Source organism: Mauremys reevesii, linkage group 5 (assembly GCF_016161935.1).
Source record: "Mauremys reevesii isolate NIE-2019 linkage group 5, ASM1616193v1, whole genome shotgun sequence".
NCBI lineage: Eukaryota > Metazoa > Chordata > Testudines > Geoemydidae > Mauremys > Mauremys reevesii.
In genome coordinates, this window is record NC_052627.1 from 117,143,096 (window position 1) to 117,166,193 (window position 23,098).

A 23,098-nucleotide genomic window follows, 5' to 3' on the forward strand; every position below is an offset into this window, starting at 1 on the left:
GAGCTGACTGGTATCAGTTCCTTGAGCTGCATGAAATGTTCTTCAACTGACTGTATTGCACAATCTAGCACCTGGTTAAAGAATTCAATTTTGAATTGTTGTTTGGGATTATGGGATTATCCCGTGCCTCATAATCAAAATGTCGTCTTCTTCTTCAGTGACTCTTGTATTCTTGAATGGGTGGGAAAAGAGCTTCAGTGTGAAGTTCCTCTGCCAATTTCTGTCATCTGACCGGTAAGACTGTAGGTATGACTTTGCTTTGTCCAGTTGTTCCATTGCTCCAGATATATCAAGATCAACACCTTGGAGTCTCTTGCTTACAACATTTATTTCAAACAGTATGTCATGCCACAACACTAAGTCACACAGAAATTTGAAGTTATGTATGTTTCTGGTGATTCCATTTCCCTCTGCCACTGTTCTCCCATGAACAGTTCCAGTCATAGCATTATCCTCCATAATGGCAACTATGGCATCATCTATCTTCCCAATTTGGTGTTTGATAGACTTTCCCATCGTGTGGCACTCAGTGGTTTCAGTATCAGAGAGGATGTTCCCAGATGTTGCTTCAAAATTTGCCATCAATGAGTTGATGCAGAGAAAAATACATAAATGCTTTAAATTATATTAAAAAAATCAGCAGCCTCACTAGAAGCTGATGCTGCATCACTGACCACCAAGTTCAATAAATGAGAACTGCATGGGACAAAAAAAGCTCAAGGGTTTAACTCTCGGATCTGTGTCTGCACTCCTCTCTGTTCTTTCCTCTCATGTTGGCACCATTATCGTAGCCCTGACTTCTAGCTTTTAAGAAGCACATTTGTCATAACAGCTCCTGTAGTATCATCAATGTCAATAAATTCTAGAAAATGCTCTCTGACAGTCACCATTGCAGGGACATTTTCACTAGGTTCTGTTGTTGTTACAAAAAGCACTATTAAAGTCATTTGTTCTGTATAGCTGATGTCAGGTGTGCAGTCCAGAATAACAGAGTAATATCTTGCTGACTTCAGATCTGCCACAATCTTCTGTTTGACTTTTGTTGCCAGTAACTGTATGATCTCATTTTGAATTGTTTTCCCAAGATAGTGGTGTGTGTACATTTCTTGCGTGGTGACTCTTTTTAGATGCTCCTGGAGTACAGCATCAATCTCAGCCATCAGCTCCACAATTTTAAGGACATTTCCATTGTTTGGCACTTACAGCTGATCTGAAGTGCCACGACAATGGGAATGAGCCTTTTCAGAACATTTTGCCAGTAAAGAGACTCTGATGCAATCTTCTCTTGATGCTGATCATCTATGGTGGCCTTTAACCTTAATCTCATCTCAAGCTCTTTCCACCAATGGAATGCTCTCTGGTGATTTGCTGCCTTCTCATGGCATGCCAGATTTCTAGAAGGTTTTTCCATTCCTTTGTTCCTGTAGAACCCAATGTGTCTGTAACATTAGACTGGAAGAATTTGCAACAAAAATAGCATATAGCATTCTGGACTTTGTCACCATTGGGGATTTCATACCAGTAATGTGTTGGATGGAAACTTCTATTTTCATTGTCTTTGGGAACATGAAGTTTTGTCCTCAGACTACTGCTCAGGTGGATCCACAGTCCTGTATCTAGACTTAAGGAACTAAACTCAGCAGCAGCTGTTTCTAGTGCCTCCACCACACTCTTCTCTGATCTACACTTTTCTTCTTCTTCTGCATGGTTACATCCATTTGAGATGGAGATATGGATGCTGCAGTAGATGCCAGGTCACCTGCACTCTGACTAACCAGAAGATCAGGCATCTCCTCACCACTCACATCCTCACTGGGGCCAGAAGGCTCACCGTGAACATTTGTGTCTATGTATCTCAGGAGAGCTCCTTCCTGCTTAGATAGAAAAGCTTCCTTTGCTTGCTTGCTTTTTCTGAATGCTGCCCCAGAGGGGCATTTTCTTCTTTCACTCATGACTGCTGTTCTGTGCCAGCTATAGTGGCTCTCAACACTCAATTGAAGGGGACAAATAAGCAAGCTGGTAGCAGGGCCTGAGTGAGGGAAGATATCAACTTAAGGGCCTAACTGGCTCCTACTATTTCAGTTGACTGCCTGTTCTCCTCAAGTGGGTTCAGGGAAGCAGCAGGAAACAGGAAGCTCCCTGAGAAGCTGGTGTTAATCAGTCCAGGCTTCAGGGGATGCTAGAGAGGTACATAAGAGGCTCCTCCTTCTGCTTTCTCTCCTTGCAGCTCCTGCTGCTTTCTGTTATTCCGTCTCAACTTTTCTCCTGCCTGCCTGTTATGTCTCTTATTTCCTCCAGCACAGCACTCCACCATCTCTGTGCATCTAGAGCAGAGAGAATCATATGCACCATCATCAGACACAATTTTCTACACTCTGGGTTCTAGTGGCGCCCTCCCCCCACAATCTGGCACCTGAGGCAGCCGCCTCAGTTCGCCTCATGGTAAGGCCAGCCCTGCATTTGAGATGCAGCAAGAACTACAGTAGTAGACAAGTATTGCAGCAGCCCTTTTCTCCTGTTCATGATGCTAATCCCTATTTATCTTCTCTTTATTTGCAGGACAATGCCAAACAGGAGAAAAAGGTATGGTGTGGCTTCTCGTTCTCTCCCCACCTGCCCCTCCTGGGGCTCTCAGCACCCTGAGTATTTCCTAGTTATTTCCTTGTTATTCTTTCCTTCAGCTGGATGCAGCTGCCCCTGGACCCTGGCAATACTGCTGCATGCATTAGCCCTAGTCAGGTACTAGAGAGCAATGGGAGATGTTCTCTCTCTCCCAAGGTAAGAGTTTGCTGCCACTACTGTGACATCATCTCATACCAGCCCAGGACCTCAGCACAGAGTGTAAGACTCAGACTTGGACATCCAAGTTGCCCAATGTCGTAATATCCAATAACTCTACTATAGGTGATAAATACCAGTTTATCCTTTTGTTTCTTTAACTGGTTAAATGTTGCAAAAACATTTCTACTTGCTAGAATTTTTAAAATGAATCTGCTTTAGCCCGTATCCTCCAGCTCAAATGTATGGTAGAAGGCAGATGTCAGCCAACTTTTCAGCTCCACCATGCTGGGGTTGATATGCCCAAGATCTTGTCCCTGATGCAATATAGAGCAGTCTTGGGGTTACCCTAACTTACACCAGTTGTCCCTCTCAACTGTTTTCTCTGGCCACACTACCTATTCTGGCCCCATGGGGATTCCATATGACAGGGGAGTCTGCAGGCATCCAGACTTACACCCACTGTGGTGGTCAGAATCTGTCCATTTAACTATTTCAAATTTTGAATTTGAAATACCAGAAATCTGATTTTAAGAGTTAGACTCAGCCAACCAGAGAAGAGAAATATTACCATGTGTCCAACAAAAATTGAAAATCTAATTGAAATTTTGAATACTGGCTGCTTGCAGTGAACTACTCACAAAAAGCTCACAGACTAAGAATCATTTGGCAAATAGTTTCAAACAATAAATATACCTGAGAATATTGTGATCTATTGCTAATCTGTGAACAGCAAATAGAGTAAATTAATTGAACCTATTATTCAATACAGCTTTATTGGATTCAGTGTGGTTAATGAGCAAGGTATTTTTCACATGTTCATCTTATCGTTTCTTGTAGCAAAATGCGTGGACATCACCTTAGGCTCTTGTAGTGATGTTCCCTACACCAAAACAATGTATCCTAATTTGCTGGATCAGAAGTCCAGACAAGTGGTTGAATTCAGCTCCGAATATATTCTCATGAGTGTGCTACACAACTTGCTTCAGGGAGAATGTAATCCTGATCTGAGACTCCTGAGCTGCTCAATACTGGCTCCACAGTGTGAAAAAGACAAAATGATAAAGCCCTGCAGGCATGTCTGTGAAAACCTGAGAAAAAATTGCCTTCCTGCATTTGACACAATAGACATGGCTTGGCCCTACTTCTTAGACTGCGATCGCTTCTTTGCTGGTGAAGAAGAAGGTTGTTTTGATCCACTGGCAAAGCTACGAGGTAAGAACTGAAGCTATACAGGCACATAATAATAAATTATCCATGATCGCTATAATATACCTACAGATTTTGTATTATACCTTAAAGTCTTACCTGAAATTTTAGAACAACAGGAAACACACAATACTAACTAGCTCATGGAAGTTAAATTGCCTTTGTGAATGTTATTTTTTGTTGTTGTTTAGAGGTATATAGTGCAGGTGACCGAAGTCAGTTGAGCTACACCAAGGATGAATTTGATCCAATAGGTTTAAAGGACCAGTCTCTATGCCGAAGGCTGAAGTTTACCAGTGTACTACAGGCCAGTTTTCAGTCAGTGAAGCTCACAGCAAATATGGCTGCACATCTTCAAATATCTGTCATTGTGCAAGTGCAGTAGCTGGTTTTGGAGACTTGGACTAACATACCTCACACGGAAGAACAAATGGAGGAGGTTCTTGTTCAGATCTAAGGTTTTGATTCAGGTTCATTTCTAATTTCCATACTTCTATTATTGGAAATGTATGTTTTATGAACAGAGGGGCACGTGTTTGTTCGCTGTAACTTGATAACCCCACTCTGGCACAAACTTTTTTACCTCACTTAGTTGCAGTTATAATTTTTCTCTGCAGGGGAGCCAGAAATAGCTGAGGAAGATTTACTTGTGGAGGTGCCTACAACTTTAATTCAGTTCACCCATCATTCGTATTCCAAAATGGTGAGCATTTTGAAGAAGACTGCTTCTAGGTGCTCCCACATTGCAAGAACTTACAGCATTGGCCGTAGCTTTGAAGGGAGAGACCTTTTTGTGATTGAGTTTTCAACTAATCCTGGACATCATGACCCGAGTGAGTAATAATGCTCCCAGCTGCAGTGTAGACATAACTCTGACAGCTATCCTCTTAGGGTGAGATATGGCGCACTTCTATCATGTTCCCTATAGATTCATGGATTTTAAGGCCAGAAGTACCATTGTGATCATTTAGTCTGACCTTCTGCATAGGACTTCCCTAGATTAATTCTGGCTTCAAATCCAATAGCTGTCATTGAACTAGAACACATCTTTTAGAAAAAAACATCCAGTGCTGATTTTAAAATTTCCAGTGATGGAGAATTCACCACCACTCTTGGTAAGTTGATTCAATGGTTATTTACCCCCACATCAATATTTTTACCCTATTTCTAGTTTGAATTTATCTAGTTCAGCTTCCAGCCATTGAATCTTGTTATACCTTTCTCTGATAGACTGAAGAGCCATCTGTTATCAAAGGTCACACAGGAAGTGTGTAGCAGAGTAGGGATCTTAATCTCCCAAGTCCCATGTTAGAAGCCTAACCACTAGGCCATCCTTCGCCTCCAGTTAAAGGAACAGTGGTAGCACTGTCCTTAATAATATAATGTTCCCTCTACCAGCCTACAAACCAGTAAATAAACATGTTTTAAAATAAAACCATAATTCAACATGTTTTATCATAAAAATGATACTTTAGCAAGCAATTACACCACTCTGAACAGCATAATGGGACTTTAAAGAGGGCAAAAATAACTCTCAGCTCAGGATTCGGCTGTCTGTCACCTTAAACAAAGAAGAAAAAATCCTTCAGAATGCAAGCGCTTACTTGCTGAGCTTAGAGTAAGGTCCTGGTCTGGGCTCTGGGTTAGCACTTAGGTGCTCCTCCTGTGTCCCAGTCTCACCCAGCTCTGCCCTCAAGGAAAAGCAGGCCAAACCTCCTAATGGGCCTACTGATTCTTGATAGGTCAATATTTCCTCTTGGCCCTTCTAGGCCTCTGGAGGACTGCCTTGTTGGTCACGCGGTCTAGAAGGTTTTTCCTTGGGCGCGGAGTGTCAGGGTGCTCATGCCTCCAGCAGAGGACAGAGAAGGCCTGATAGATCCCATCACAGTGTAGTCTAGCTGATGTCTTAGCCAATGATTCTTTTCCTAGATGTTTTTGTTTGCAGTCCTCTGAAAATACTCTTATTTATAGTTAGTTTTAGCTGTTCTCATCATTAACCACAGTGATTGACTCATAACATTTGTGAATCCTTAACAAATAGTTCACTTTATTGTATAAAAAAATATATTCAATTTGTTAACTGACTTGAAGTTGGTGCAAATGGATCTGGAATTGACATGATGTTTATAGGAATATGCATGTTATGCATGTTTTATTACTGTAAATAAAACTCACTGACTCATCTGTCAGCTATCTGCGTTGCACTGGTTTCGGAAGGCATCCAATTGTTTTCAGAATTACAACAAATCATCTCATTACTCCATCTTTCCACAGTGAAGCCAGAATTTAAGTATATTGGAAACATGCATGGAAATGAAGTTCTTGGGAAAGAATTGTTAATATACCTTGCACAATACTTGTGCTCTGAATATCAACTTGGAAACCCCAGGATCCAGACTTTGATAAACAACACTAGAATTCACCTTCTGCCTTCACTGAACCCAGATGGGTATGAACTTGCTGCAGAAGAGGTAAAAGACCTTTTACAATGAAGTGAATATGTTATAAAATTCCCTGCAAAAGAGAGAGGAAAATCTGGGGTTTGGGGAATTTGGGGTTTGACAATAGTGGACTAACAGATTTTATTCCCATCTGATTTGCTGGGCAGCTGCTCTGCAGTGCCCAGATTAACAAAACTAACAGGTAATTTGGACCAGATTTTCCATTGTTCCTGCTTGTACACTGGAGGTTTGATACGGATGAAAGTCTTTTTTGCACATTCAGTAGCCTGCCCTATCAATATTTGAGCAAAATGCCCAATGAGTCAATTTTGATGATTGAAGCTGATCCTTCTATTTTGTACAAACTTGTCATTTAATATATTTTCTTCCTCAGCTAGAAGATCAGATGTAATTAAATATTAATATTTCTTATGCTTGCTGATCCCTGATTTAAACCCTGTTTAACCGCTGCTGTGTTCCACCTTAGAGTCACATCAGTGGTGCTCAGAAGTGCTTTTGAGGTCCTCTGGGATAAAGGGTGTTCTATAAATAAATATATTATTTCCACTCTCTGGACACTTTTAACAAATCTCTGGTGCTTTTTTGGCATTTAAAACTTTCACTTCTTCATTAGCAAATAACATTTTTAAAACCCCAAACATTATGAGACAGGCAGGATTGGATCTGTTTAATTAGCTTCTTTCTTTACTGTAAATTAGGGAGCTGGTTACAATAGTTGGATTAATGGACGTCAAACTGCTCAGAACCTGGATCTTAACAGAAACTTCCCTGACTTGACATCTGAAGTTTACAACAGAGCTGGGCTCCGATGGGCACGCCTAGACCACATCCCCATTCCACAATCCTATTGGGAGGGTAAGGTATGAATTACAGACGTTTTATCAAATATATTGTCGAAAGGCTCAGATAATTATGAATATTAAAAAAAATCAATACCAAGTTATCCTTGATGCTTGTTTTAGCTTAATGCTATTCTTCTTATAAGGAGGACTAGTTGGATGTGCATAGGATTTGTATGATAAGTCATGGCTGGTCATGGCAGAAAAGGCAAAAGTCTCAAATGAATAGCAAACAAAAATGTCACAAATCACAGGTTTCAGTATTTCATTAAACTATACGCTATTGTACAACAGAAACCATTTGGGAGGGCCTGATTTTTACAAGTGCTGAGCACCCACAACTCATATTGACTTGATTATTAAGTAATTATTATTATTAAATGTATTATTTGTATTGCGGTAGCTCCTATCAGCCCCAGTTGTAACTTGGTGCTGAACAGACAGAACACCAAGCCGGTCCCTGTCCCATGAAGCTTGCAGTGATTTCATTGGGAGTTATGTATCCTAAGCATTTCTTGGAAATGACCAAGCTCACATTTTAACAAACAGCTCAAGTAACTGAAGCTGTTATCTCAGTGCCTGCTAGTTCACACTCCCACCCACCAGCAGCAGTACTGGAAGGTGGGTGAGAAAGCAGCTATTACCTCTCCTCCCCGGTACTGGGAGCAGCAGAAGCAGCACTGGGCCTGAAGTTAATCATCAGCAAGTTAAGTAAGGCATGTGTTTGCATAGTAAGAGTGTGATACTCAGGAGTGTTTTAGTTCGGAGCCCCGGTCACAGGACAGGTGTACCAAAGGCTGTACATATGGCAGGGGGCGGTATCCCCCAGCTCCAGTGGCTGCAGTTGCAATTTATCCCCCTACAAACAGAGGAAACACAGAATCCATCACCTACTGTAAGTGTGAGGCAAAACACTAGCCCTGAGTCTGGGAGCTCCTGCTCTCGCTTCAACTCCCCATGCAACCCTTGTTTTCAGCTGGGTGGCTTTTCAGTGAAATTGGTTCCGTTGTTTGCCAGCATGCAATCCCAGAAGTTCAAAGTCCCGGAGAGGATGGATGATCCAGAAATTAGGATGCTAGCAGGGGACTCTGGAGAGTCCCTGCATCTCTGCAAACCTTCCTATGTGATCATGGGCAAGTCATTTAGTCTCTCTGTGCCTCAGTTCCCCATCTGTACAATGCAGATAATAGCACTGCCCTATCTCACAGGGGTGTTGTGAGAATCAATACATTACAGAGTGTGTGTTGCTCAGATATTACCGTAATGGGGGCCATACAAACCCACAACTTCCGTGACAGCTGTGATAAACGTGCTGGTTATGCTCTGGTCCTGCAAGCTACCCCATTAGCTGGAGCCCTGAGCCCAGCTGACTTCTCTCGAGGCTCTGTGTGGAGCAGCTTGTACAGAGGCTCTACACTAGTCAGATTCTCCCCGGACTCCTGTTGTGCCATTACAGCCCCTCTATGCCATCGCAGTAGCATACAGAGGCCTGGGTGGGTAACAGAATTTGTCCCTAGTATTTTTGTCCCAAAATTCCCACTGTTGCTACCGCAAGTTCTGTTCCCCTAATAACACGAAAAGGCATAGGCAGCCACTGGCATTTTAACCCCTCTGTTGTCTAAACCGGCCCTGAACAGGAACAAAATGCACAAAATTACTGAGGGGTTTCAACATACCAGAGGCTACAACCGTTCTACTGCGGGCCTTTCATTGCATTTTACAGGGGAATTAGCCATGAAGGAAGTGACTATTTAACACACCACAAATGCACACAGAACTTGTTCCCTCCATAACGAGCAGCTCAACAACATACAAAGTACCTTCTGATGTGTGCTGTGTAGAGAGAGAATGAGAGAACCTGTCATCCTGTGACCTTGAAGGCACACGCAAAACTTCCTTGACAACTACAGTTTCATTTAGCTAAGAGATGAAACTGCATGAATCTTCTCTCAGTCCGGAGTTAACCTACTCCCGCAGCAGTGGGCACAGAAGAACCAGATGAGTTGTTGATGTAATGAGCATCAATTTTGCTAGGAATATGAACCATTTACCTTAGTGAGGGGACGCTGTTATGGAACTCGGCTTTGTGCATTAATATGTCTGCTTCAAAGCCAGCCTTTCAACTGTCATTTACTTAATAGTATTTATTACCTGGCTTATTAAAGTAATTATGCAGGTATTCCAAAGCACCACATGGAGACCGGAAAATTGAAAGCAAGCTCTTTAGCTCTTTGCCAGTCACATAAACTCAGAAAAAACCCTTCCCTTCCCATAATCCTTGCCCTTACAACAAGCTTTGTTCTCTGTTATTACCAATTATTGTAATAAATGGTCAGAGTTGAAATTGAGAAACATTATCAGAGATTAAATAAATTAAATTGCCTTGATTCATAAAGGATTTGGAGGCTTATAGTGGAGGCTGGCAGAAACTGTAGGAAATCTAGTCCAGTTGTTTCTAAAAGAAAAAAAGAAAGCATCTTTACAGACCATGGAGACAGTGGCTAAATACAATATAATTGACAGAAATGGGAATCAGGTTTAAAAAGGGTAATGGCCATTCACTGTATTTATGGCCAAATTATCTAGCTCCTTTCTAATTGTATCTTAAATTGCTCTTGCAAAATGGATAATTTAAGAATGATTGTCTGTGACTGAAAGGCAAAGGACTTCTGGTGAATTAATAAGTCACATAAAAGAAAAAATCTATGAATAGTCAAAGGGTAGAGTCTGATACCATTGACAGAGCTGAACCAGAAGCATGTAGATTTAAAAATATAGTTTCTTTAAATTGCTATATGGGTTGCAAAACCTAATTGTTTTCCACAAAATTTGCAGCAATAAAATAATAATGGTGTCAAGTTGTTCTGCAGTAACTCAAAAGCAGGCAATGAGGCACAAACCCCAAATGAGTTGTGCTTTCTATACTTAGATTTCACCAAACCAATTATCAAGTGGAAACTCATCAGGCACTATAACAGCCTAACCATGGAGTCACAGACAGTCCCCTTGGATACTCCAATCTGTCTTGCCACACAGGCGAGCCTACCTTTGTGATAAATGGTCCCTTACACAAAGGATCACAGCAATATTCAGGTTACGGTCTGTCCCAAAGGACCATTCACTTATCCCAGGTCAGTTGCACTTTAGATCTCACACCAAAGACAATGCTTGTAGCCAATACTATAATAAACTATCTAAAGATTTATTAACAGGGAAAAGGAAATAGAGTTATTTATAAGATGAAAGCAGGTAAACACACACACACGAGTCACAATTTTACATTTGAAAAGGTAATAGAAGTTTCTATAATAAACAAGCTGTATATGTCCTAAAGGGCTAACTCAGGCTAAGCATCAGGAGATCCCTTGCTTATGCTTAGAAGCTGTGCCCCCGCAGAGTCCAGGTGTCATAGAGATACAGTTCCTTCTTGTTAGGGTTTTTTATTCCCTTTCCCCCAAGTGCTCTAAGCTGTGAACTCATATGATGGGTGGAATCAACTTGCATAACTCCTCTTCATGAGGCGTGGAGTGAGATAGCAGAGAAACAAAGACTTTTGTTCTCTTCAATGTCCCACAATAGTCCTTGTGGTGTTGATGGACCTTCCTTGTTGACCAAGATGTAATAGCTTTGGAGGTCAGCACTTCGCACTAGTTAATGTCTCTCGCCTGTCTAGTGATTTAGAATGTCACAGAGGCTTACATTACAAATGCTTAAATATTACCTTACAATATAGGATACAGGTGTTGTAAGTGAGATTAATGCACACAGCAACTCACCAGCAGTCAAGAAAGTCTTAACACTAAATGCAATCTTGTAATTCTAATACCTATTTTAATAATATTAACACAGAGGTGAGCCAGACTGATTCCACCTAGGTATTTGTTCGTATTCAGTTGAGACATGGGGACTGTGGCATGGGCTGGCAGCTGGTGTGCCAGCATCACAAACGGGCTCACCATCTTGCGAAGTATGTAGGTATCTACCAAGGAAGTAGGTTAGAGAGAAACATGGAGAGACGTTGAGTTTAGAAGTTCTTTGAATAAGACATTTAATCTGGGCTTGTCCCAGAAAATATTGAGATAACAGTTAAATAAAAGACTTTTGCTGAAATCTGAGAGTATCTGTTTACTCAAGAATAGGACAGGGTCTGTGTTCATGCCTATCCACTGCTTCAGAGAAAAGCAAAGAGCAGACAGTTTTGTGTGCTGAAACCAGAGAAGACAAATTGAGCCCCCTCTGCAGCAGGCTTCCCAGTTACTCAACAGCTTTTGTGTGGGCACTGACAGAGCTGGGAGACATCAGAATTGCCACAGCATGCTCCGTTAGCCACCCAGCTGATCCCAAGAGGAAACCCATGAGGGCATCAGTGCTTCTCCAGGCTGTATTAAATTCTTTCTGCAGTTTCTGCTTCTTAGAAGGGATGGAGTTAAAGGGAGCCAAGGCTTGGGAAGGAAGCCCAGGAATCAGCCCAGAAGGGTCTGACTTTTCTTATTGATTTCATGGGATCCATGGAGTCAGGTCTCAGATTCCTTGTGGAAAGCCCACTCTCACTGCAAACCCAGAAGGGAGCATTCCCCAGAGACTCCCCGAGTTCATTCTCACAAAACTCTCTGAGCAATTTTCTCTCCCCCACCTTTGGTGTGTGTGTACCTGTGTGTGCCTGAAAGATTTCTCTAGCATCCTTTACCCGTGGAGCTCAACTCCCCAGGGCTTTTCAAATGGTCTCCTTCTTCTGCACCATGAGTAAAATCCTCTCGCGCTCTTGAACATATGTGGGAATTGCCATATTACCAAACTTGACAATGATTAATCAGCCAGTGTGCCTGACACGCTGACAAATATTGCCTCATTGTTCCTTTGTATTCCCCTGTCTGACTGTCTCCACCTGTTATCTCTTGTCTTATTGTAGATTCATTGGGGCAGGGATCATCTTTTTGTTCAACACTGCCTAACACAATTTTATCTTGGTGCATTGCTAGGGATCCTTTGTGCTACTGTAATGCTACAAATGAATTATGAGAATGATAACTTCCTTCTGAAGGACCTCTCTGCTTCTTTTTTCACAGGAATCAGTGGCATTGGGTTCACTTTAAAACACAGAGTCAATTGTGGGGGAAGTAAGGAGATGATAGTTTCCATCCACTCCTTGCATGTCTTTCTCTCTGGGATCACCTGTAATACTATAGTTTTTAGTGATACTGGCATGCAAATATATGCAAAGGTATTAATGGCTTTTTGTGTATTGGAAACTGGAGCATAGCTAATAACTGGGATGTGGAACTTCAGTTATCTCAAATGATGATAAATGACAGAAGAATTTGACATGCCAAGTCCTGAAACGCATTTTTCTAAATGCTAACAATACTTCACTTCCCTAATCCTTTTCCTGTTTACACAGGCTCGGAGGTGCCCACAATTCTTCACCACTCCTTCTGGTCCTTGGCACAGGTTCATAGGTCTTGGAGTTCCAGTCCTTTTCTCTTCAAACTTCTCTTGACGGTGTCTTCCCATCGTATCCTCGGTATTCCATGCCCTTTCTTGCTGTCCTCTTCCTCCCATGCTTTCTTTGCTGGTCATTCTTATCACATGTCCATCCAACCTCAAAAGTGTGCTCTCCAGCCTCTCTATCATTAAGAATTCCAAGTTCATCTTCTCCTTAACATCTTCCATGAGAACTCTGTCTATCCTCTGGTCGCCTGCCATTCTCCTCAGTATATTATTTTCTATTAGCTGTATCTTCTTTTCTTCCATCGTTATAACACCGATTTCCATAGATCAGACAGGAACCAACTTAATTTTTTTCTTTTAGTTTTTTACTTAATTGCCAGTTCCACAGTACTTCTACCAGCTAAATGCTAACAACAATGAAGTAAAAATAATTTGTGATTTCTGGAGTGTTGTTATTCTGTCCACCACTATCCTTCCCCCAGTTCTTATCACATAGCCGCTTGTCCCACAGTGTCCCGGGACTATAAAATGTTCACTAATGAATTTTTCTGCAATGCCGTAGGAAAAATACACCCTCACTGTTTTGAGACATCAAACAATCAGACAGATTTCTCACTGCAGCTGCCTAGAGCCAGCACTGCAGCCTTTGTTACCCTTAGACCCAGATTTTTAAAGGTATTTAGGTGTTGTGGCACTCAGCATTGTGTTGCTGATTTAGGAGCTTAAATTTCATTTTCAAAAGGGATTTACGCTGTTAGGAACCAAAATCCCATTGGAAGTTGATGGGATTTAGGCACCTAAGTGCTTAAATCACTCTTAAAACAGCTCCTAAATCACTTCAGTTTTGGAACACTGAGCACTCCAACCCCTAAATATCTTTTCAGATTTCGGCTTTATTGACTTTTCTTAGTGTTTTCAAGCCAGCTGACAGCATCCTTGCTGGTTGGTGTATATGCCCAGAATAGGTATTATTAAGTCTTACAGCCAGATGTTGGATGTGTCTAATTGATGTCAATTCATCCAGTATTTTCTTCTGAGCCTAGCACCCTGACATACAGCAAATGTCACCAGGCAAAGTACTGTCACAAAATAAATGAAGCCCCACTGTCTACCAATGGCTACATGCTCTGCAGAAGAGCCCTAATCAGCAACTGGCATCAATGTAAAGGACCATTCATATGGGTCCTGGGAAACAGTTGCCCTGGCTATCACCAGAAAAGGTGTTTTCAGGTTGTTCTGCACTGGTTAGTGTGCTTGCGCATACTGCCCTCTATTAAATGAAATGGCAGCCCTGCTAAACAAATATGTTATAAGCATCCATACCAATGGCTAGTCTACAGTGGATATAAAGCCTAATGCTGCTTCAGCTGCCTTCCTCAGTTACCCAGCACCTACTACACATTAAATGGCATAATAGTATTCCACAGTGGTATCTATGCCACCTGGATAAGAATGCCACTTGCTTTACTGAAGTGTCAACCCATTTCCTGCAATACTTACGGGGGTGCACTTGGGAAGTCACTCATGCAAGTGACCAGATGACCAAGGGATGGTCATCCTCCAACCTTGATTATTTTCTGGTAGCTGATGGTATTTAAGCATGAGGTGGCAGAGGGCTTTAGCAGCCCTGCATAGAGCCATGCACAACTGGACCCAAAGTAAGAAAGCCTGACCCTCCTTCGCTTTACACCTTGTGTAGTCTTTGACATTTGTGCAAACACATTGCTGTTCTCATTTGGTACCATTTTACAGCCACTTTGCACTCACTTTCCACAGCTGTCAATGATCCCACAAGGTGCAAATGGAAGGAGAATCCCTCCCTAAAACTAACACTCGGACAGCTGTATTTCAAGGATTACCCTAACTGGCCACCAGGTGTCACTGTTGCATTTAAGGAGTAGCTAATTATAATGTAGCGCTGAATGAAATTATTCCTCAGTAACTACTGAGGCCAGACAAGGCCCTCTCGGCTTCAGCAGGAAACTGTTTACTTCATGGCATGAAATGGCAACATGAAGAATCCTATGGCTTAGATTCAACACACTGAACTCTTTTGCAAGCAATGCATGGCTATACCAGTGCATATCATGGACAGGGAGACACTTCTCCGTCTATTTTGTCACAGTTATTTTTAGGAAAAGTCACGGACAAGTCATGGGCAATAAACAAAAATTCACAGGAACCCGTGACCTGTCTGTGACTTTTCCTAAAAATAACCAGGAGGGAGGGGTGATGGGGAAAGAATTACAGTTGGAGCCCCGTGGAGGGGGGACTGACAGCGCGAGCCTCTCTGCCATGCGGGAAGGGGGGACATTGTCCCAGCCCCAGCCCAAACCACAGGGCACAGGCGAACAGAACCGGCCCCTGCTGAAACCGGAAGGGGGAGGCGCACTGCCCCGGTTCCAGCCCCGGCTCCAGTCCTGGCGACAGCCATGGACAGCTAAAACCAAAGAAGTCACGGAGGTCTGGAAAAGTCATGGAATCTGTGACTTCTGTGACTAAATCGTATCCTCAATCATCTTACAAGAGTCAATGTAAAGTTGTTTTCTACTTTGTCTTTCAACAAGTGGTGAACATGAGGATTTTGCAGTTGAGACCCAGCATGTCCAGGGAAAATTTTGAAAGAAACATGTTACATTTTAATGAAAATGTGGCCACTATTATGGCCCTTAATCTTGTTGCAATCTGAATTTTAGTTCAAATCACATCTTATTATTATTTATTTGTATTACTGTAGCACCTAGGAGCCCCAGTCATGGGCCAGTCCTCCGTTGTGCTATGTGTTGTACAAACACAGAACAAAAAGATAGTCCAGGTCAGTCTTTTCTCCAGGTTGTGTTGTTTTTTCCAAAAATGGCAATTGCCTTTGGGTTCTGGATGGCTAGGAATTGTGAGTCTGACTTTCAATTTTGTTATAACAATTTTTTTGGTCTTGGAGGAAGGGAAGATCCCTGGATTTTGGGGTCCAAACTCCATGCTTGTTACATGGGACAAATAACCACCACACCATCCTCTAACAGGACAGCTGGGAATCATACACAGTTTTTTTCCCCACCACACTGCTATCTGCAGGTGTTTCTATGAGAAGAGTCATGCTGGCTCCAAATTATTTTAACTGAATCCATTCTAAACAGAATGTTCACTCAAGTGATTTTTCTTTCTGCTCTTCAGGTAGCACCGGAGACAAAAGCAGTTATGAAGTGGATGAGGGCTATACCATTTGTATTGTCTGCCAGTCTCCATGGAGGTGAATTAGTTGTTACCTATCCTTATGACTTCTCAAGGCATCCACTGGAAGAGAAAATGTACTCCCCTACAGCCGATGAGAAGGTAATACTTCTTTCAGATGGCTATATAAACTAGTACAGCTCCAGATATGGAACTACTTGGAACCAATCCTTTTAATTCTCAGTTGATGTGGATTTTGTGAATTCCTGACTTGCAACAATATCGCTAAATATGCCATGAAAGGGTGAATGTAATTCTGCAATCAAACACTCAGTGTTTGTCTAACATCACTCTCAGGCCTGGTTACACTTAAAATTTAGGTAAACCTATTCACATGCCCAGATGTGAAAAATTCATTCTCCTGAGTGCCAGAGTTAAGGCGACCTAACCTCTGGTCTAGATGTGGTTTGATAGATGGAAGAATTCTTCCACTAACCTAGCTACCGCTGCTTGGGGAGGTGAATTACCTACATTGAAGGAAAAAACCCCTTCCATTGATATAGGATGTGTCTACATTAGGCCACATAGTGTAAACATGGCCCCAGTGAAATCAATGGGAGTTTATGCATTGGCTTCTAAGGGGCTAGAGATGTGCTAATGCTGAGTGCTCCTATTGTCAGACTCAGGGAGAATACAGAATAAGACTTGCAGAGTTAAACTATGTACAGATCTACTCATAGGAAAGTTTACTTCCTGTAGCCAAACCAATAAATGTAACATTTCAGTGACAACACATGAGGGCCTAACTGTCCACTGTCCTGCACCTTCTAGAGTCACTTGCATATTTACAGTTCTGCTTTGGTAGCATTTTACACCCACTTTGCATTGGTGTAAATAAATCCACCAAGTGTAGGGGAACAGAGAATCTGCCCCTTAATATTTAAGGAGTTAAGGGCCCAATGTAACTCCCACTGGCTTCACAAGAAGCAGGTCCTGAACATACAGTTCTAATCTTCATTTAAACCAAAGGAAATACAGGATGCCAGAAGGGGGCAATATTGTAATAGATATTCCAGGTTAAGATGAATTAGTGAATATTTGTCTTTCCAGTCCCCGGTTTGGATTATTCTTTATTTTGGGAATTTAAATATGCTGCACAATTTTCAGCCCTCTTCTCTACTTCTTTTTGATTTCCTAAAACTAGTCCTTGACATAAGTAATGAAAAGTTTGTGCTTTTATGTCAGAAATGCCTGGCAGTCTTAACAAGCACCACTTTCTTTAGCAAACCAATGCTGCAAATAAACAAAGAAACCACTTTTCCTTAATGTGATGCACAGATCCTTGTGTTGAGGAGTGCAGGATGGGTTGATTCCTTATGCAGGCTGGGCACCAGAGATCTGCAGTTAGGAAACTGGTATTAAGTGTCTTGTTTTGAGCTGCATAAAGTCTGTTGTTTGGCTACTCAGCGATATACTTAGCAGGGGAAGCCACACAAAGTAGGGATGCTGGATAGTGAGAAGCACACATAGAATGTCACAAATAGGGTTACTGAATGGTAATGCAAACTACAGGACATTATGAAGAAGAGGGGGAAATCCATTCTTTATCTGGTAAGGAGCAGATGGTTTACAGCCAGTGAACTTAAGGGATTTTATTGGCTTTTTCTCTATGTTAAATCACTGATTTCTGGTAAAGGTTTCTAACTTAGCACCCAGCTGCATGTTCTGCGAATCACTTTCAATCGAAGGTGAGCATAGCTAGCCTCAGAAAAGTCACTGGAGAACAGAAAAGAGCTGAGGTTTTAGTGACTGGAATTGTAAAATCACCACTCAGATGTTTAGCCCTCTGCCTTGCTTTCTTTGTCAGTGAGGCACTGCCTTGTGGAGTAAGGTACCATTACACGTGAACAATGTTGTCACAGCCCTTTAAAAACGGTCAGGTGCTGAATGCCTCCTGCATAGGAATTGGTTTTTTTCAACTTCCAGTGACATCATGGGCCTCTAAGGGTATGTCTGCACAGCAGCTAGACATCCATGGCTGGCCTGTGCCAGCCGACTCGGGCTTGGGCTGTGGGGCTGTTTCACTGCTGTGTAGGTATCTGGGCTTGAGCTGAAATCTAGGCTCCAGACCCTGCGAGATAGGAGGGTTCCAGGGCTTGGACTCCAGCCTGAGCCGGGAAGCCTACAGAGTAATGAAACAGCCCCTCAGCCTGAGCCCTGTGAGTCCAAGTCAGCTGGCACCAGCAGCTGTGGGTTTTCCCTTGCTGTGTAGACATACCCTGAGCCCTTTGCAGGCTCAGGTCTAGGTCAAGATTACCCTCATATCCCTCTTTTGCGACCAGTTTCCAAAGGAGCAGCATCAGGCCCCTATTGACCAATACTTGCTGTAATGAAATATTTAAAATCCCCCTAAAATAAACAGTAACCTGTGACTTGATGTTTGTGAGCTTCCTTCTCCTCACATAACAGCTCTCCAGCTATGGGACTCCACAGACTGCACCGGAGATATTCCTGACTCCTGACTCACACTCGGAGACTCAGGCCCCTTTCTGTGTGAGGGACTCTGCACCTAGAGTCTCATTTAAATCTGGGGCACCAAAGCAGTGTTTGCTAGCAGGGGCGGCTCTACAAATTTGGGCGCCCCAAGCAATCATGCCGAGCCGGAGCGCGCGGAGGGCCGGGCAGCGCGCGCGAGCTGGACTGGGCATGAGTGGCTGGTCGCGTCGGCTGGCTCTCGCCTCCGCGCTGCGGGGCGCGGCTCTGTCCGGCGGGCCGGCTGAGCGCCGCGCGTCATGCGCGGGCGGAGGTCCAGCCGAGCCCGGCGACCAGCGACCCGCCAGTCATGCCTGCGCGGCAGGTCCCGTCCGTCTCCCCGTGGTCCTCCTCCCGCAGGCGGGATGACTGCGGCAGGTCGGCGCAGCAGCCCGCGCCCCCCTGAAAGGGGCGCCCAGGCGGGTGCTTGCCCCGCTGGGCTCTAGAGCCGCCCCTGTTTGCTAGATCCACCATTGCTACAAGGACTGGAAAAGTTACCAGGTTAAAAGAGATGGTGGGCAGAAGAGTACATGTTGATCTCCCTCTGATTAAAATAATTTTTTAAAGCCAGTGTGAGAGCAATGTAAGTAGTATCCCTTTAAATGTCAGAGTTATAAAACCACACCTGTTAAGTGACCTGCATTTAACTAATCTCCTCTGCAGCTGCTGTTGTCTGAGGACCTGCGTCCTGAAATATTGTTGCTCTGTTTTAGCTGCTGTTCTGTTAGCTGTAGCCTCTGTTCTGACAGCTGACCTGGTGGAAGTCACCTGGGCAAGGAGGAAGAGGGCAAATTTGCATCCTTGGTTGCAGCAAAAAGTAAAGCACCACAGCACTGCGGAAGCTAAACTTGAAGGCTCAGGTTCTCCAGCCTGTTGAGTCATTTCTGGGCTGAGCCAATGTGGCAAAATGTACTTAAAACAGACTTAAATAGGCAGTGATACTCCCCCCATGTAAATATATTCTCTGGTGGCATTTTGGCCCCTATGCTACCCCTTCCCGGTTCCACTGGTGTTGGGGATGTGGGACACTGCTGTATCTGGTTTATCTAGGGAGCTGCCAGATTAGCTCATTAGCTCCTGAGGGCATTCTGCACCAAAACATTAAAAATTCTGTGCCAAAAAAATATTTTTTGCACACTATTTTATAATTCTGCAAAATGTATTTTTCAAATAAATGTGGAGACTCCAGCATGGGACTGGGGAGCACAGGCTACTGGCTGCACAGAGGTGGGAGATCACTATGCAGCTCCCACCCCGGGACACAGACTCAGCAGTGAGGCTGCACCCAATCCTGACACAGCACAAGGACCGGGCCTGCCCCAGAAACACCCCAGGGCCCTGCCCCTCCGTGCCAGGTGCACCAGGTGTGGGCGGGCAGGCTCAGCAAGGCAGGATCCAGGTGTGGAGGGGCTTGGTGTGGGGGGATCCAGGTGTGGGTTGAGAGGGTTCTGTGTGGGGCAATCTGGGTGGGGATCCGGGTGTGGGGGGGATCTGGATGCACAGAGGCTTGTTGGGGGGTTCTGGGTGCAACGGTAATGGGACTCTGCAGAGGGGTCCAGGTGAAGGTGGTTGGGACTCAGCAGTAGGGGGTCTGGGTGTGGGGGGGGATAGAGCTCAGCACGCGGGTCTGGGGAGGTTCAATGGGGGGGGTCCAGATGCAGGGACAGTGTGGCTCAATTGCGTGGGGATCCAAGTGCAGTTGATTGGGTCTTGGTGGGGTGGGGAGCCGGGTGCGGGTGGCTTGTCAGGGTGGTCCAGGTGCAGGGGGAGTGGGGCTCATTGGGGGGTTCTGGGTGAGGCTTAGTGAGAGGGTCTGGGTATGAAGGGATCAGGCTGTATGGGAGTTGGGCAGATGCGGAGCAGCTCTCCGTACATAGAGCCCTTCCCCTGCAGGTGAGGAGTGCAGGAAGAGGGGCATCGGAGGGGCGGAGGAGTTTGTAGAGCTTCCTGCAACTGAGGGGAAAATCTGGGGGTGGGTCTGACCAGGCCCTGGATGCTGTGCAGGAGAAGAGAAAGTCCCATCCTCCCCAGTCTAGCTGGGACCAGCAGCTGAGCCCAGTGCAGAGTAGGAGCCACCAGCAAGGCAGCCACCAGCCACTAGCAAGGCACTGTAGACAAGCCCTCAGGCACTTCTAAAAAATTTACCCCACATCTCCCATTGACATCAGTAGGAGCAGGATTGAGCCCATAACTCCCTTAGTAGAAGTTAGTAGGATTGGATCCCAAACTATCCACAAATATTGTTTGTAAATGTACTTAATTATTAGCTATTTTCTTCCAACAGAGCCTTGAACGATGAAGGAGATTGAACTATCTGGGAAGGTGCACAGAGTGGCAACAAATCACAGTTAAGCGTGAGGGAAACTCAAAAACATTTTGTCTGAGATGTTGAAATGGGGGTAGTTTTTCATGTCCTGTAACTCAGAAACAATGTGATGGACTTCAAATTTTACATGAATACTCATTTGTCCTCATTCAACAATTATCTCGCTTGTCCCTTTGCCAACACTGATACGCAGTTAGCAGAAATACTAATAAATAACAAACCCAAACCCTTCACTCATTCAGTCTGGCCCCCCAATGAGGTATCGAGGGTGAGATTTTCAGAAATGTTCAGTGTTCACTTGACTCTGTTTCCATCAAAGGCAGTGGTAAAACTCTCTTTTCAATGGGTGAAGTCAGGTCAGCGCTGAGAGCTTCTGAAAATCCCACTCTGAACCTTGTGGATAACTATGTTACACTGAATACATTAAAAGACCTTGTCTGGACCTCTAAGGTCCCACATTTTTCCAGAGATGATCTGTCACTTCAGTCCCCTGCTTGGCTTTCTGTTTGCCAGTGATTGGAATGTTCTTGTTTTTTTGTCCCAAGCAATGATCTCTGAGCTGATAAACCAGGACAATTACCTCTTCTGCCCTAGTCACTGTGAAAGCCAATTTCTGTTAGGGGTTTAGTGGGCATAAGAAGGGCCATAGTGGGTCAGACTAAAGATCCATCTAGCCCAGTATTCTGTTTTCTGACAGTGGCCAATGCCAGGTGCTGCAGAGGGAATGAACAGAACAGGTAATTATCAAGTGTATTCCCATAGTACAAGAACTAGGGGTAACCAAATGAAATTAATAGGCAGCAGGTTTAAAACAAATAAAAGGAAGTTCTTCTTCACACAGCGCACAGTCAACTTGTGGAACTCCTTACCTGAGGAGCAGGGGCGGTTCTAGGAATCCCGCTGCCCCAAGCAGGGCGGCGCGCCGCGGGGCGCGCTCTGGCGGTCGCCAGTACCGTGGCTCCGGGGGACCTCTAGCAGATGTGCCTGCGGAGGTTCCGCTGGTCCGTCGGCTCCGGTGGAGCATCCGCTGGCATGCCTGCGGGAGGTCCACCTGAACCACGGGACCAGCGGACCCTTCGCAGTCATGCCTGCGGGAGGTCCACTGGTCCCGCGGCTCCGGTGGACCTCCCGCAGGCATGACTGCGGAAGGTCCGCCGGAGCCGCCTGCCGCCCTGCCGGCAAAATGCCACCCCAAGCGCGCGCTTGGCATGCTGGGGTCTGGAGCCGGCCCTGCTGAGGAGGTTGTGAAGGCTAGGACTATAACAGCGTTTAAAAGAGAACAGGATAAATTCATGGTGGTTAAGTCCATAAATGGCTATTAGCCAGGATGGATGATAATGGTGTCCCTAGCCTCTGTTTGTCAGAAGGTGGAGATGGATGGCAGCAGAGAGATCACTTGATCGTTGCCTGTTAGGTTCACTCCCTCTGGGACACCGGGCAATGGCCACTGTCAGTAGACAGGATACTGGGCTGGATGGACCTTTGGTCTGACCCAGTATGGCCGTTCTTATGTTCTTATGTAAGTGATCCATCTCCTGTCGCCCATTTCCTGCCTCTGGCAAACAGAGGTTAGGGACAGGGTTCTGAAGCCTGCATTTCACCTGATTTGCCTGCTGTTCTCATTGTTTATTTCATTAAGGACGAGGATCCCTATATTCACAAAGGGACTTTAAGCATTGTAACACCTGACTCCAAGGCATTCTGCCACCTAGTGGAATTCTCAGACTCGCATTAGGGGGTCAGAAGACACCTAATGGATTGGTCCCCACAGGCAAGGTAGGCAGAACCACCCCTAGCTTGAGACTCCTAATGGGATTCAGCTTGTGCTAGGGATCCCAGCAGCTCGTTAACTGTGGGGTAACAGCAGGACTTATGTGGCGTTGCACCTGTCTACTGGCAGGAACCTTCAGAGTTAGGCTGCACCTGAGCAGTCATTTTGAAAATGTCAGTGGTGCCTAAATGTTAGACTTATGGACCTAAAGAGTCAGTCAGACACCTAAGTACCTTTGTGAATCAATCCCCAAGTTCTCACCCACAGGGCCATTTGACTCCCCCTCACTTAGCATGAAAGGTCACAGAAAACGTCCCCTGTAAGCTGCAGGCTAACCTCTTCTTTCCTTGCTGCAGCCTGTCCTCTCCTTGCAGTCTCCCTCCAAGCTGCAGACGGGCTCTTGACTCAGAAGTCACATGTACTCATAGACTTGCTGTCTCCACTTCTTAATCACTATGGCACATTTGCTCTTTATGGGCCTATAGCATTGGCTGAGTTCCCTCAAGCAGACTCTTCACCATCAGAATCTTCTACCTGGTCACATGCACTGCTAAGTGTCTCTCTG

At 44.4% G+C, this 23,098-nt stretch overlaps 1 protein-coding gene across 2 annotated transcripts in view; it reads left to right on the forward strand.

Moving 5' to 3' along the window:
- CPZ (carboxypeptidase Z) overlaps positions 1 to 23,098 on the forward strand; it is a 58,880-nt gene that overhangs the window by 25,547 nt on the left and 10,235 nt on the right. Inside the window, exons 3-9 of one of the 2 annotated variants that reach the window (XM_039539170.1) lie at positions 2,560 to 2,583; positions 2,682 to 2,778; positions 3,619 to 3,993; positions 4,605 to 4,820; positions 6,262 to 6,458; positions 7,148 to 7,309; positions 15,908 to 16,066. In XM_039539170.1, the coding sequence (XP_039395104.1) occupies positions 2,760 to 2,778; positions 3,619 to 3,993; positions 4,605 to 4,820; positions 6,262 to 6,458; positions 7,148 to 7,309; positions 15,908 to 16,066 (1,128 nt within the window). In that variant the 5' untranslated portion in view covers positions 2,560 to 2,583; positions 2,682 to 2,759. The remainder of the gene's footprint in view (positions 1 to 2,559; positions 2,584 to 2,681; positions 2,779 to 3,618; positions 3,994 to 4,604; positions 4,821 to 6,261; positions 6,459 to 7,147; positions 7,310 to 15,907; positions 16,067 to 23,098) is intronic. The other variant, XM_039539169.1, reaches the window with a different exon arrangement.